The sequence below is a fragment of the Cyprinodon tularosa genome, unplaced genomic scaffold, assembly GCF_016077235.1.
Source record: "Cyprinodon tularosa strain WSP-4 unplaced genomic scaffold, ASM1607723v1 ctg49, whole genome shotgun sequence".
Lineage (NCBI taxonomy): Eukaryota > Metazoa > Chordata > Actinopteri > Cyprinodontiformes > Cyprinodontidae > Cyprinodon > Cyprinodon tularosa.
Window position 1 is genome coordinate 1,197,170 of NW_024039218.1, and position 15,636 is coordinate 1,212,805.

The 15,636-nt window shown below is 37.9% G+C and overlaps 1 protein-coding gene across 2 annotated transcripts in view; it reads left to right on the plus strand.

The window, feature by feature from the left end:
- klf12b (Kruppel-like factor 12b) overlaps window positions 1-15,636 on the plus strand; it is a 57,927-nt gene that overhangs the window by 17,595 nt on the left and 24,696 nt on the right. For both annotated transcript variants that reach the window (XM_038302374.1, XM_038302373.1), the window contains exons 2-3: window positions 4,082-4,164; window positions 11,788-12,343. In XM_038302374.1, the coding sequence (XP_038158302.1) occupies window positions 4,099-4,164; window positions 11,788-12,343 (622 nt within the window). In that variant the 5' untranslated portion in view covers window positions 4,082-4,098. The remainder of the gene's footprint in view (window positions 1-4,081; window positions 4,165-11,787; window positions 12,344-15,636) is intronic.

Here is a 15,636-nt window from a genome sequence, read left to right on the forward strand (position 1 = left end):
CCAGGGCATCCTGCCTGTAGCTCATAGTTAGAGTATGGTGCTGACGGGCACTTTCATATCTATCGAGCAGTTTCACTTAACCATAATATTTTAGAAAGTGTTATTTTGATCTCATGTGTAATGGATGTAGATAACTGTTCAATAAATAAATAGTATCAATATAATGTTATTTTGTGGTTTGTGTAAAAGGATTTTGGAGCTAATAGAGTCATATCAGTGAATAAGGTTCATGTCAGCTGATCAAATCTATGTTGTTATAGTGTTATTGTAAAGTTTAATCAACAGCGCATATATTCACCTGAGAACAGATGATGTCTGTGTGTTACAGACCCTGGTTGCGTACACTGAAGTGTATATGACAATAAAGTAGTGAATCTCAATCTATTTACTTATTTATTTTTATTGTATTGTATAGGTCTTTTGTCAAAAAAAATAAAAAATAAAAATTTCATAGCACCCCCTGTTCAAAAGTACCTCCAGCTGCCCTGTCTTCAACGGCTTTGAGCTGTTTCACCGACTACAAAATTACAAAGAAAAAAGAGCGAGAGTTGATTTTGCGTCAACGTCTGTAGTTGTCTGATTGGTTCTAACCTGATGATGCTGAATGTTGAAAAAAAAAAAAAAAAAAAGCACTGAATGTTGGAAAACCGGTAAATCATATCTCATCATATCATATCTCTATATCATGTTTACATTTGATCACCATGATGAGAGCTGTACTGAACGAAATGTCGTTTTGTATACACCCTGTGTTTCAGTTATGCAGCTATTTGTATGAGTACACGACTTTCATCAGTGACTACCAATACCAGGGATTTAAAAAAAAGCCATTATCACCCAAACGCACAGTTTTTCAGAGTTGACAGGCATCTTACTATATCTGCTACTTTTAACTTTAGCTTTAAATGTCCAAACTGTATCGGAAGGCAGAGCAGGGCTTGCTGGAGGGAGAAATGAGATTCCTCAACACTTCACTGCACTTCTCTGTTCACTGACTCCCCCACACACACCTGGGATGGCTATTTCATTTAGGAGTGGAGCAAATGGAAAGGTGATCTTAATCTACCCCGTTTCCTTCCACTTCCCTCCCCCACTTCTCTATCTCCCACAAACAGCATCTCACGTCGCTGATGGACAACTCATTGCTGGTTGCCTGGGCATGCCACCAGCACCAAAAAGTTGTGCTATATAACACTGGACATGCACTGGTTTGTTATCCTGTAGAAACTATCAATTCAGATTTTTTTCTATATTTAAACCTGTATTATCCTACCCTTTGTAGGCAGAAATTATTCTTTTACATGGGCAAAAGTTGTTGATTTCAAGATTTTTATGGGTCTTTTGTTAGCTCGTTACGCAGTGTTGGGTTTCTCTTTACTGCGGTGCACTCTTTGGTCATTGCAGTCACAAGCAGAGCTATGCAACTGCCATTGATTTCCTATGAATGGCCCTCTGCAGGCCAGTTCATTAGGACAGGGCTTGAACACCACTGGGTTAACTAGACTTTGGAGCACTAATGGAATGCATGTTGCTCTCAAGAAATGAGCATCGGTTTTAATATAAAACATAAAAACTTTTCCAGATTGTAAAATGAAGTTTTCCTTTTAGAAAAAAAAAATATTCTTGTTGTTTTGGATGAGGAGAAAACGGTTTTGCATGAAATCGGAGAAAAACAAATCCGACTTTCTGCTTCTGTGAACACACTCCCCTTTTTATTTTCTCCTCAACACATGGCTTAAGGCTGGACCAAGGCTGCTGCTCCACCCGCCAACTGTTACTATGGCAACGCTATCTGGGCCTACCAAGACCTGAAGCCGAAGGACATCCTGGACAACAACACAATAGCAGCACAGCCAGGGTACCTGAGGGAGTTAGACCTGAGAGGCCAGCTCTGGTGGGGGTTGGTGGGGGTGGGGGGAGTAAATCCGCTCTCTCTCTCTCCCCACCTCCCCTCAAGCACAAACGGCCAGGATTAGCCTCCAGCTTGAAATTCTGAAAAGAAAAGGTTCATGATTATTTTTCTGCAACGGTTATTATTGATGCCTTTTTTTTTCTTCAAAAAAATGACCTGAGAAATAATAAGGTACCAAAAGTTTATTAATCTTAATACTAGTTTAATAATAGATGGTACCTATTGTGGGAAAGCAGAGCTATAAAGGCTTGCATTTTAAGAACGGAGAGAAGCCTGCACACTACTAGTAGACAGAGTTTTAATGATAATGTTTTGATCCAACTTGGACTTTTCTCAATATTCTTAAAGTCATAACTTGGTTTGAAATATTAGAAAAAAGACTGTGAATTATGTGGCTTTTCCTTTATTCATGCTAGGCGTTCCAACATCTGCTGCATAGATTAAAACAGTGAAGTGCACTATGAATCATTTTCTTTTGAAGACTTTTACATCACAAGACACAAAGCAGCACAAATTAAAATAGGAGAATCTGGTGTTAAGAAAACAATTTGTCTTTAAAGCCACAAAAATATTTTTTGTTTAATTAGACGATAGGACGTCAATCTGATCAGATAAGTCCAAAATTTCACTTTGTGGTATCTACAAAAGCACTATGTGATTCAATAAATCTGCATCACACATGACCTCAAACACACCATCCACATAGTGGTACATGATGGTAAAAGCTTCATGCAGGTAAATGGAGCTAAATTATACCCTCCCCAGCTGTTAGAGAAGCTCAATCTGCTGAAAATAGTAACACTTATATCAGGTAAATCTGATTTGAAATTTTATTGATCATGAAAGATCCAAAAATCTTTATTTGAATACTCTGTGGCTAAAGGACCTGGGTGTTTTACAGAATTTCCAAAGGCAAACCAAACCTTTTATACAACATAATAGAATTTCAGAGCAAATAAATGTAGTTTTAGACCAAGATGTTAGTTAGTCTCAACTTAGTGAATTTCTTTAAAAAAAGGCTAAAATTTCATATTACATAAACGGTTAAACTTCACTTTCTATCCATAATGTTTTTTTTTATGTGCTTTGTTTTTGTAGCCTTATTTTGGCGGGTTTCTTGTGCTTTAATTTGTCAGTGATTGCCACACTTTTTGGACATGATTTGGTTTGAAACAATATTTTAAAGCTTTTATCAATTTCCATCCACAGTTCTACAATTATTTGAAAAGCTTTATTTTACAAAGTCCCCACAAAATTCATGGAAATTTATGGTGTGAAAAATCTTCAAGTAGGATGGATTCTTTTGCAATGCCTTGCAAACAGATTTTATATGTATGCCATCCCAACCAATACATTTTATTGTGTCCTGTACAATATCAATGTGTCTTCCTCTTCTTCTTCATCACCTGTTTCACATTCATGATTGCAGTAACCTCATTGCTGCTAACTACTGAGACCAAGACACAAACTCTGGCTGGTGGTGCCAAGGCTGGAAAGTAATAGAGATGTTTGGAGTCTATTTGTCTTGCTTGCATTCCTCTGTGTTCCGCTGCTAAAATAATAAGAGGGAGGGTTACCTCAGGTCGGCTCCAGCTGGGGGGGGTACGGAACATGCATTGTTGTCATTGGCTCCATCTGAGTATCCCTCTTAAAGCCGCAGCGTGGAACTGAGGAGGCGGGCCCTGCTGCCCACTTTAAATAACACCACAAGGTAGAAGGGATGAACTGATGTGCAGATGTTGTTTGTGTTGGTGTGTGTATAATAGACACACACTGTACTAGGGAAAGGTTCAAGGCGAAACTCTTACTGTTTATATTCACAGAGTTAGTGGTCAATAAAACTCCTCTCCTATTCTTGGATGAGGGCACTGCATGAGTTTGTATTCCACTAATGGTTTGAGAGGATTGTAATCAGTGTTATTGCATAAGCCTCACAGCAGCAAACAAGGATATTAAGAATGATTAAGAAGGAGACTTGCTATGCGTGCTGGCTTTCCACATTTTTGGTGTAATGATTTTCAACCAGACATCATTTCTATTTAAAATGTGCCCATTCCCCAATGGATGTAGCCAATACATTGTAAATTTCTGTGTGTGAATAACAAAGTGTGGGACCTGCTTACTCATGCCAAAACACCCGTCTTACACCTCCTCTGTGTTCCTTCACAGGCAGCCTAAGAAACAGGATGTTAATGCTTGACGGAATGCCGGCAGTCCGAGTCAAAGCCGAGCCCCTGGAATCGGAACAAGGGGTAAGAGAGCAGTTATTTTCCAGACAATTCCTCTTTTTTTCTTTTTTTCCCCTCTGCTTTCCTTTTCTTCTCTTCCGCCTCCTGGCAATGGGTTGATAATCACTCCCAGGCCTAAGCTAGTGAGTGTGGGGGCTACGAGCTGTGGTTGGGGAGCATGGTGGTAGGCAGAGAAAAGAGAGAGGAACCACGAAAAGAGGAGGAGAGCCACAGCTGGAGCAGGAATGCAGTGGGGTCTTATTGGGAGGTGACTCGGGCCAACAGAGTCCGTGCAAGCAGGGGGGTGGAGGTGGAGGGTTAGTGCACAGATGTAGTCACTACTCTGGGGAGGAGAGTTTGCATGGGAAACTCCAAATCTAATCTGGCTTTGTTTGTTGCTGCTTTTTTATTCTGCTCAGTTTAGCCTTCACCCTCTTTTGCCAGGAGCTCTGACAAACATATGAATAATATCTGTTTCTTGCACGCAAATTTGCGCAAACACTACATGTAGTCTTGGACATATCTTACATCTAAAGTGATGTTTGTCACTGTTATCACTCAATAAAAAAATGTCGCTCAGAGATTTTTTCCCACAACCAGCCCCAGGTTTGACAATAACAGTTTGCAAACTTATCACTATTTCTCTACAATCCAGAAATGTCAAACCTCATATAGTTACACATGAGATATACATGGATCTTAAAACAAGTCAATATGCATAACTGATAGCCTGAGAAACAAAGTTATCCATTTGCTATGTGGTATGACTTCATTATTTACTCCACCTAAATGTTTCCTGTAACTGTTGATCAGTCCTGGGTATCAGCTTGAAAGAATTTGAGCCAATTCATCCATGCAGGCATGCTTCCAATTCTAAAACGAGTTGCTCACTTCAGGTTATTCCACAGTGTTTCTGTGTGTCTGTGTGAATAAGGTCGGACATCCTAACTGCTCTTGTGAATTATGCATTTTGGTCATTTTCTGATTCAGTTACAGAACTTCTGACTAGCTTCAGATACCCCAATTTGTTTTTTAAAATTGTTTTATATTACCACACTACACCATTACTTTGTGTTTTTTGGAAAAAATTTTATTTCTGTCTTTTTTTTTTGCATCCACAACATTTTTTCAGCATCTCCATGGAGCCCCTGTCTGTTTTTTTTTATATGAACTGCAAATGCTGTTTGGAGCTGTTTGTTTCTTCCTACCTAACCAGTTTACATTTATGCATTGAACAGTTAATATGTTTTAAATGAGGTTATGTTAAAAGGATATATAGCATCTTTGGTTAATCCAGATTAGTTCAATCTGGAGGCTAATGCTAACAGGTTGTAGGACAACGGCCAAGACCAAATCAGACTTTTTGAAACCTATGATTGTCACCAGGTATGTGTTGGTTAATATCTAACACAGATGATGAAAATTAGGCCTACTAACACAGGAAATCAAAGATAAATGCGTAACACCGCCACTGATCTTCCAATGAATGTAAATAAGGAAGGAAAAAGAAAAGCATTTTTGGATAAAGAAGCTGTATCACATATGAGTGTAGATGTAAAAGCTCAAATGAACAAAGTTATTGCTATTTTACATTTTCTTCCCTTTCAATAAGGAACTCACTCTGTCCAAAAAACATTTCTTTTTATTTTCAATACCACCTTTATCCATTTCCTTTGCAAATGATGATTTGCTCAAAACTCTTAATTTCTGTTGAATGGAGATGCCAGGAAAGTAAATATTCGTTTGCATGTTCTCTTTACAGTGGTCTTTGCTGATTATAATGCAATGACTTTAATAGAATCCCCTTTTTCTAAGAAAACCTACATACATACGTATATCATATTTGTAAGGTCACTATCAAATGACGTGCTAAACTTTTTCATATATTTACTTTTGCAGACACTGATAAAGCAGTATTTCCCTTTTTAGGCTTATAGGTCACCCTATAGTCACGACTTAGACTTGTGACCCCAGCAAATCACTGATTCAGATATAGAAACATGATGCTAAGCTAATTAAGTGAGAACAATTCCTGCAGACTTTATAATCAGTGATCTGATTTTATACACTCAGAGCTTATCTTTATATCTCTGCAATAATTGAGACAGAACAGCGTTTAAAGGTCCGCAATGGTGGTTCTAGCCCCAACTTTAGGAAGCGCTGGGATGGAGACAGAAAAAATCTGCTATATATTTAGAGTTGGCAGAAATATTCATCTTCTATCTCAAGTTTTCAACTGCAAAGACACATAGGAGGATTTAGTGTTACTTTTCAGCTGCTCTGCTTTTAAAGCTCACATAGTGTACAATATCCACACTCCCTGCGATGACATACCTAGAAATGAAGTGGTCTTGTTATTGTGAGACTGTTGCTTGGTTACCAGGCCTGTGTGGCTCTGTGTTTCTGTCATAGCGGTGTGTTCAGTGGGTGCAGGCCACTTAATATTTGTAATTGCGATAGATTAGTGTTCAAACACGATCAATTTACCCTCATAAAATATCAATGGTGTATTTTTACTTCTAATGTATGAGAAACATATTTTTGTGGAAAACATCACAGTGTTTCTCTTTGTGGTAGATAAATACTGGCTTCTGATAAGCCATCAGGTTGTTGCCGATCTGGAGGAAAATTGTTAAGCCATAAGGGTGCCTTCCGTTGATAACAAATTCATCTTCCTCACCACATATGAGAGGTTGGGAAAAGTGGCGACAGGTGGTTGCCTTTCTGGGTGTCCTGCTCTCAGCTGTGGCTCAAGGCTTTAAGAGCCATGCTCCTGTGCTTCTACCTAATACCTGGGGTTTGAAATCATTCCCCTTGTAGTGATGTCAGTCATAGACAGGATGTGAGCGCTGTGCAGCCCACACAGCTTTGAAGTGCTCAGAGATCCAATCTTGCCCTAACAGACTGAGCTTCCCCTTTACATGGCAGATGCAGACAGTTTAGACTGCTGCCGAAATGTGGTCTTCATTTGAGTGGCACGAAGCCAATCCTTTGCTGGAAATGGTCTGCCTCGTTAGGAGATTCGCCTGCAAGGGGCTGGAAAATCTGCCCGGCTAACCAGTATCCCCTAATAAAGACAATGTATGAGGACAGAGGCAGACAGGCAGGTCGGGCGTATCTTTATGTGTGTATCAGTGTGTGTGTGTGTGTGTGTGTGTGCAGGACTGAGCTTGTTTGTTTTTGCGTCTGTTGAGACGAGACTGGGGGTGGCTTCAGCTTTTTCCATTTTTGACGGTTGAGAGTTGTTTTTGAACCAAGCCCCAAAAAACACAGTTTTCTGGTTTGTGTGTTTTGTGTAACGCATCATTGCTTTTGTTAACATCCTCTAAAAAAATTAGACAGAAGAAATTGTTTTCTGTTTTTTTTTTTATTAAAGTAATAAACAGTCATCCTTTTTTTGTCACAATAATGTCCTATTGGGTGGGCAGAGTAGTTTTCTCAGAATCCAGTTGAATTTAAACATGAATGTTATTTGCTTGATGTCATATAGTTTTTAATCATATATATATATGAGGAGGCGTAGTTATATATATACACATATATACATACATATACACATATATACATACATATATATACACATATATACACACACATATATATATATATATATATATATATATATATATATATATATATATATATATATATATATATATATATATATATATATATGTGTGTGTGTGTTTAGTCTATATGTAACAGATGCACCCTTGCACCCTGCAGTTTTAGTCAGACAGCTTGAACCCCAGTTACAGATAAGGCTACATGGCATACAGAAGGTTAAAGTCATCCACTGCTCAGGAAGGTCAGTTTGGGATTTTGTCGGGTTATTAGAAAAAAAGTATCCCATTCTATTTTTTTTTTTTTTTAGGTTTTATTCTAGAGCAAAAATATTAAAATATGAAAGCATATTGAATTTAGATCACCATTATATTGAGCAGCTCTAAATTGTTGTTGTAATAAAGATGTTTACAAAACTAGAGATTCTTAGTTCTGTGGCAAAACACTGATTTGTGGCTTTTGTCAAGGTTTAACCTGTGTAGACTGTTTTCCCCATTTGTAGTGTTTACTCTGGGCTCTTATATAGGAAACAATAGGATCAGCACCAGGATTTTTGTTATTGTTATCGTGAAACTTTGATCTTCTAAAATGTTGCTCTTGTAGAAGTTAGCTAAACATTTTTTTTCGCACAATCTTTTAGTCCCTTACTATGTTAATAATTGCATCTGGATGTATTAAAATAACTTTGGGTTTTTATCTTGCTGTGTTTCCTAAAGCTACGTGTTTTAAACCCTTTGATTATGGTTCTGACAGAATAAACCTCCTCAGACAATGAGCTCTTTCCACGACTTCCTTTATGAAGATCATCCGCCTTATTTGAATTACATATTGTCTCCGCATTTATATTTTGAAAAATAGCTAGAAGATATTTGCCTCTGTGCCATCTGATATGTTACTGAATACTGATGGAAAATTAACTTGGAAAAAGCTTATAAAAAAAAAAGAAACCTCCAGAATTGTTAGAGAAACAGATCATATTGTTCCAAAAGTACTCAAATTTCCAGGCTGGGTTTTAATTCCGTCATATTAATCCACTGCAACTACAGATCAACATTTAAAATATAGCAATTCCTGTCAGAGTACTGATTGAATAATGTAGCATTATGTTAAATATTTATAAATTGTAGTAAAACAGCATAATAATCCATCTGTCTGAACAAGGTACAACATCACTATTTACTCTCTAAGTATATTAATTACAGTTTTTCTAGATTAAGTATGAAGAAAATTATTTTGTAGAGTTTATTTATAGCTGAATAGCAGGTGACCTACAGTAAGTTGGCTCACAATATGCCGAGATCTGTAAAGCTGCCAAGCTTCCTCTCATGGTATTCCTGTGTAACTGAACTATAACTCTGAACCCTCTTCCTCTTTTTGATTTGTTTTAGTTCTTTTAGGTGGAAAAATAGCAACAGTTACCTGTTTATGAACTACTAGTATTTCAGAAGATTGATGAAGCTCAATTTAAAACGTTGGGAGGCTGTTCTTTTAATGCAACGGCTGCAGCTGTTCTCATCCATATATTTCTCATCCATAGCATCTTAAATATCATCCTATTAAACCTTTGGATAATGTAATTGTTTGTTTAATTATTAGGAAAAGTCTGTTTAGATGATTTAAATATTCATTGTTGCTCTGTTTTGTAAGAGCAACCAGTAATGTCTTTGACTGAACTGCACCGATGGAAAAAAAATGTATATGGAAGAAGAAGGATCAACTCATTGGTTTTCTATATATATGGTGGATTTGGTATATCATATTTAGAGTAATTTATGTTGAATTTTATGTAGTGTGGATAAACTTAAAGACAAGTAAATATAGTGTAATAAAACTCTACGGAAGAGACATTGTGGGTGGTAAATATGAACCAGACCGTCATGTATTTTGAATCTTGACCTGACAGCAGTGGCCCTGAGCTGAACCCTTCAAAGGTCCCGAGGCTATAGGAGGGCAGATTTCATAGGGCACCATTTGTTTTACAACTGGGGCTGAGTTGTACAAGCAGAATCATCAGCCGTTCCTTCACGCTCAGAAATGTTTCTAGAAATGTGCAAATAAGGACTCTAACTATAGTGTCTTGCAAAAATATTCACACCTCTTAAACTTTATCACACTTTGCCACGTTATAGTCACAACCCCCAATGTATCTGACTGTAAAAGAACAACAATTTTTTCATGGTAAAAAATGCATTTGGTAGAAAATGAAGCAAAGGCTAGATCATTTTTGTTACAAATACATTTTAAAAGGGATGGAGTTTATTTGAAGCCCTTCAAAGTCTAATAGCCATAAATATAACCCTGTGCATCTATTCTGTTAAACCATCAGTGTTGGGGAGATTTTTTGTGGACATTTTAATAAAGCAGTCTTCCATCTCAGCAAAAGAATGTGCCACAGCTGTAAATCTACCAAAACATGGCCGTCCACATGAATTAAGAAGCTTAATGACTGCATTAATCAGAGAATTGATTAAGATTACCGTGCTAAGTATGGCGGAGCTGCAGATCTCTGTCGCTCAGGTAGGAATGTCTCTTAACGTAAATTACAGACCTCGCCCTTATTAAGGTGTGTCAAGCAGACAGGTCATTCTCAGTTTGCAACAGGCTATGAAGGATATATTTTTAACATATGGAAGGTGCTTTGCACTATTGCCTATTGTTAAATATTAATTATAAAAAAAAAAAAAGAACTCTGTTGTGTTAAACTAAACCTATACTTTACCATAAACTATCTGTCCACACAGTAAAACATGAATGTTGCATGCCATGCTCTGGGGATGTTTTTCTTCAGTGTGGATAGGGAAGCGGGTCAAATTGATGGGAAGATGAAAGGCCTATGCCCCAGTGGACCATAGGCTGTCAGAGGGTGTAAAAGACTTCAAAACGACCCTAAACATAAAGCCAAAACTACGCTGTACAATTTAAAGCAAACTTGATGTGTTAGAGACAAACCAAAGAAAATACATCCTAAAACAATCATGCTTTAATTGCTCTATTACATAACATTCAATTAGAACACAATGCATTTGCTTGTGGTAACATTATTCATTTAAGAAAGAAATTGAGCTAAATCGAGGGACTACTGCATAAAAATGCTGTCACATGCTAATGTGAAATTCTCTCCAAATTATGTAGGGTAAAAAGCAAATGTAAGTCTATTCAAGGAAAGAATAGGCTTAGTGACTCATTTCGGTTTTTCTACTGTTCCTGCTTTTTTTTGTTTTTTAATTTAGTTTATTTAGGAGCTTAGGATAGTGATACAGCTCTGCAAAGTGCTTTTTAAATAATCAGTTAATTAAGTGATGCAAGACTTTTGGCCAGATCAGACTCAGGAGAATTTAATATTTCATGACCAAAACACTGTTAATAAGCAAGGGCTAATGTCTCTATGTTTACAGAACACATTCAGTAACTGCAGAATGGGCAGTGTTCTCAAGATTCAAACCGTTCCCTTAAACTTGCAGCCACATGAAACAGTCTTGTCCCAATCTGCTTGGTGTTAAGTCAAAGATGTGCTTAGGGTTCCTTCAAGCCACCAGCATCGGCCTTTGGAGGCCCTTTGCCTAAGAGACGGTCAGGAAATTAAGCCCACATGATGTTTTTCCACAGTCAGAAAGAGAGATTTAGGAGAGATACGTGGGTAGCCAAGAGAGCTGCATTTGAGTGGGAGTCATGGAAAACAGGAGGAAGAGGGAGCGAGCGCGGCCCACGCCAAGAGGAAAGAAAGACTAGAGGAGGCGAGCGTGAGCGCCAGTATCATTACTCCTGCATTTTATGTTGCTTTCCTTGATGCTACCCCTTTCTACAGTATATAAATGTCACTGCATATGCCTTTTGTGACATTGCTATCATGCCGAGTAATTATTTCTGCAGAGCTATAAATGAGTAAAAACAATTGTCTGTGACCCCTGTTCATTAACAGGCAACTTTTTGGCCTCACTGATGGGCAAAAGATTAGATTTCAGATGCTTTTTATGCCTGTGATTCACTTATTTGTTTCTTCCGTTTTGTATGTCGCAGGTTAATGCATTTCTACAGCTTTAAAATAACAAAACTCTTAATGTCCTTTTTGTTTTACTCCTACAGTCCCCTAAAGTTCGACCTTACTCTGCGATGGATGGCGTCCCCTTCTTTCTCAGCAGAGTTAAATCTGAACCTCCAGAAGACCTCCTCGCTCATCATGACCTGCACTTCCACACGCAGACAGAACCAGTGGACCTGTCAATCAACAAGCCCCGTCCCTTGACCTTGTCCTCCACCACCACCACTAGCACAACCTCCTCGATGTCGCCCCCCCACAGATCCGCCTTTTCTCCATCTTCATTGTCTTCATCCTCCTCCTCCTCGTCTTCTCCATCGGTTATCACCTCAGCCACCTCAGTGCTCACTCCAGGCCCCCTGGTTGCCCCCGGAAGCGGGGTGAGAGGTCAGCCGTATTTGCACATTCTGCAGTCTGTGCCACCGCCTCCGTCCAGTCCTCTGAGCCTGCAGGGAGCTGGGAAGTTGGCCGGCCATGTTCACCGCATCCCAGTTGTGGTACAGTCATTGCCCCTCATGTACACCACTGCAGTACGGTCGCCCTCCAGCCTCAACAGTGCTATCATGCTACCTCTGCTGGAAGAGGCCAAAAGCCAGGGCAAAGGTGAGACCATACTCTTTGGATTTACTACATATTTATGAGGATGACGTTGTTCTTTTTGGAATTGAAAGAAAAAATGTAATTCTTTTGTGGTTCTCCTGTAGTTTAAAATCAAAGAACCCATAAAAGTAAATACAGAGTTTTAGATTCCATGCATCTACAGTACCAGATATCATTGGCTACCAGGTAAACTTTACATACAACACAGCAGAGAATTGTTTTACCAGCTATTTTTTCTTTCCACTTTGCTTTTGTGAAGCCAGACATCCTTGCAAACGTTTTGTACCAAGTCAAGGCAGCTCCACTCTAGATTGTTTTCATTAGGCTTTGTAAAGCATTTCTTTTTATTAAGCTGTTTTTTTTTTTTTTTCCTCAACGATAAATTTTGAAGTAGTGTCGGTGAGGAAATGTTTATCTTAAAGTTTAACTTAATGGATGTAAAGAAAAGAAGAAATGGCAGATTAGTGACTTTTTTTTTTGCATAGAAAGGTTGTCTGCTTCCTAATAGATGTCTCCTCCAACTGCTCTTAAATGCCTCACCTTCTACTGGTTACAAACGATACAGTGCAGACATAAGGTCAAAAGATGTTGTGCCAAAGATGTGCTATCATCTTCAACATAAATTCATCTGTTCTTCCAGTATCATAAACTCAAGAACCTTTTGAAAATTCCACATCAAGCTGAAGACATGTGATCTGTGTCTGATGAGGACATAATTTTCTTTTGGACTTTGAATTTTTATATTATACCAATAATGGAAAAACCAATTGGAGATTCATAGCAGAGACTACCCAATTTTCTTTATAAAATCTCCTTATAGTGTAGCTGTTCAATCTAATAAGGTTCCCACTGTCTTGGTATGAAAAAAAGGCCCACACTATCATGGATTCTTCTTCGTTAAAATGGGCATAATGTACTATAAACAATTGGTTTATATCAGCCCATCCTGGAGATATTAATGCTGAAAAGCTCACTCGTATTTATTCCCATCTGAAAAAAGGTCCAATTAAAATGATCATACCAAAAAAGTAAAAAAACAACAACAATCCACTGGACTTTGTTTCCAAGTTTGAAGATGTTTTGCTTCCCATCCAGGATGCTTTTTCAATTCAAAATGTCAGAATTAGCATAAAGCTTTATATGGTAGCCCAAAATATAAACTATATAAATAAAGCTTCCAACTCAATGCTAGTTGTGACAATTTTTATAGAAAATGCTTCCATTTCAAAACTTGGAAACCAAGCCCAGTGGATTTTTTTTTTTTTTTACTTTTTTGGAATGACCATGACCTGGATGACTGAGAATCTTCACCAGCATAAAACAATCATAGTTTAAGAGATATTGGAAGTCTATATTTTTATTGAATTTCGAGAATTAAGGTTTATGGCTAATGAATCAATTCCGGCACATTACTCCAAAACGATGGGTAAAGTAATTTTCATGTGTGTTAATACATTTTTAACATAATCGTGGGGAAAATTGCTGACTTCAAGATATCAAGCACACTCTCTTTGACCTTCTTCACATTTAAAGTAAGCCACTACAGAATATTGCTTAAGAAACTGGCTGTTGATAGATTATTACATTTAAATATATTGAGGAAAGGTTAAGTGGAAGGAAAAAGGGTGGTGTGGTATTAAGGGGATTGTGACATTGGATATTGTAACCCATGGTGTGTACAGTTGTTTTAAGTCTGTTCTGAGGAGTATAGTTAATTTACCTGCAGATTTATTGCCGAAGGTGTTTATAAATGGTCTTTGGATGCAAACATGTTGCACCTTTTGAATAATGATAAGGTTTACAGATAAAATGGCATTTCTGTCTTCAACAGCCTGTCTTCAAAGGCAGATATGTAAGATAGTTTGAGTATTAGACTTCTGGTACAATCTTTACTGTGTATTGAGTTTTTTTTTTTGTGTGTGTGGTTTTACTGCCAGCTGCTGGAAGAAAGCCTACAGGAGGTGTTTCAGTCCGAGTCCACGAAGTACACAGAGCAGCTTATGGTTGCAAAAGAGGTCGCTCCTCGTCACTCCCTGCAGAAAACGGATAGACGCATTTAGAATTGCACTCACGCCCATGTACAGTATGTTCTGTACATACAAGCAAAACAACAAAGGTGTAATTAGAGCATATGCTCAGACAGACACTTGGCTGCTTGGGTGGGGTGGTCCTTAGAGATGGGGCTTTTTAAATACCGTCTATCTGCTTTCATGGAGAGGAGAGGAAAGAAGCGGGAAGTATAAGAAAAACAAAACTTGCACCAAAGGGTGTGGATGTTGCTGGATATTAAAGATGGGTGGCACATAAACAAACACATGCTTGCATGCATGCAATACTCAGCATTGGCTCTAATAGAATCAAACCGAAACAGAGGAAATACTGTGAATTAGTGTTGCGCGTTGGGTGTGGTGGATGTAGCAGGCCAACAAGACAAGCAGACTATTGTGCTAATTTGTCACATAAGACTTAATGATAAAAAAAAGGCTCCGGTCAAAATTCCAACAGCATATTGGGTATTACTGCAAAGAATGTTGAACTTAACAGGGTGTACTCCATCACTTGCCCAATCACTGCTGTACTACAAAGGCAAGGGAGTTTTGACAGTGCATTGATAGACTGATATTGGCTAATAATTTTGTTTGGATTAGATATGTTTGCTATGTTTCTGTATTGAAAGCCCAATATCATATGGTCAAATATATAAAACTGAAAATAAACTAAATTGGTTGGCTAGATATCTTTCCCACAGAACCATATTGTGTGAAAACTAGGCACCTCGTTCAGTTGGGTTTTTAAGTATTCCTCCTGGATGGGTTTTATTCACAGAAATATCTGTCACTACACTTAAAGCTGGCATGTGGTATCCAGTTGCAATTTAATCCAGGTTTAATTTATTGTCATTTCATCTAAAGAAAGAACTGTCACTGAGCTCTTTCTGAGATCAAGCTACTATTGAAATAACTTCTGGAACAGAAAATGAATAGAAAGTTTAGAAATGCGGTTCAGCAGTGCATTGCTGTTTGAAACTCTTCTAACCCTAACACATGTATTCATTTCACTTTTTGGCAGCTCCTTGGCTTTGTTGTTACTTATAAAGCGTAGAATGTTTGGGTTTGTCTGAATTTGTCAAATTAGGGTTTCACTATTAACATTTTAATATTTAGTGCAATGTATTGAGTGCAATGAAAAGATGACACGTGGTCTGGAAATGTACATTGCAGGAGTACACGTGTATTAAAAGGAGATTTTACAGTATGTTGTCTCATGTTGGTTGATGGTGAACTCATTACATTATA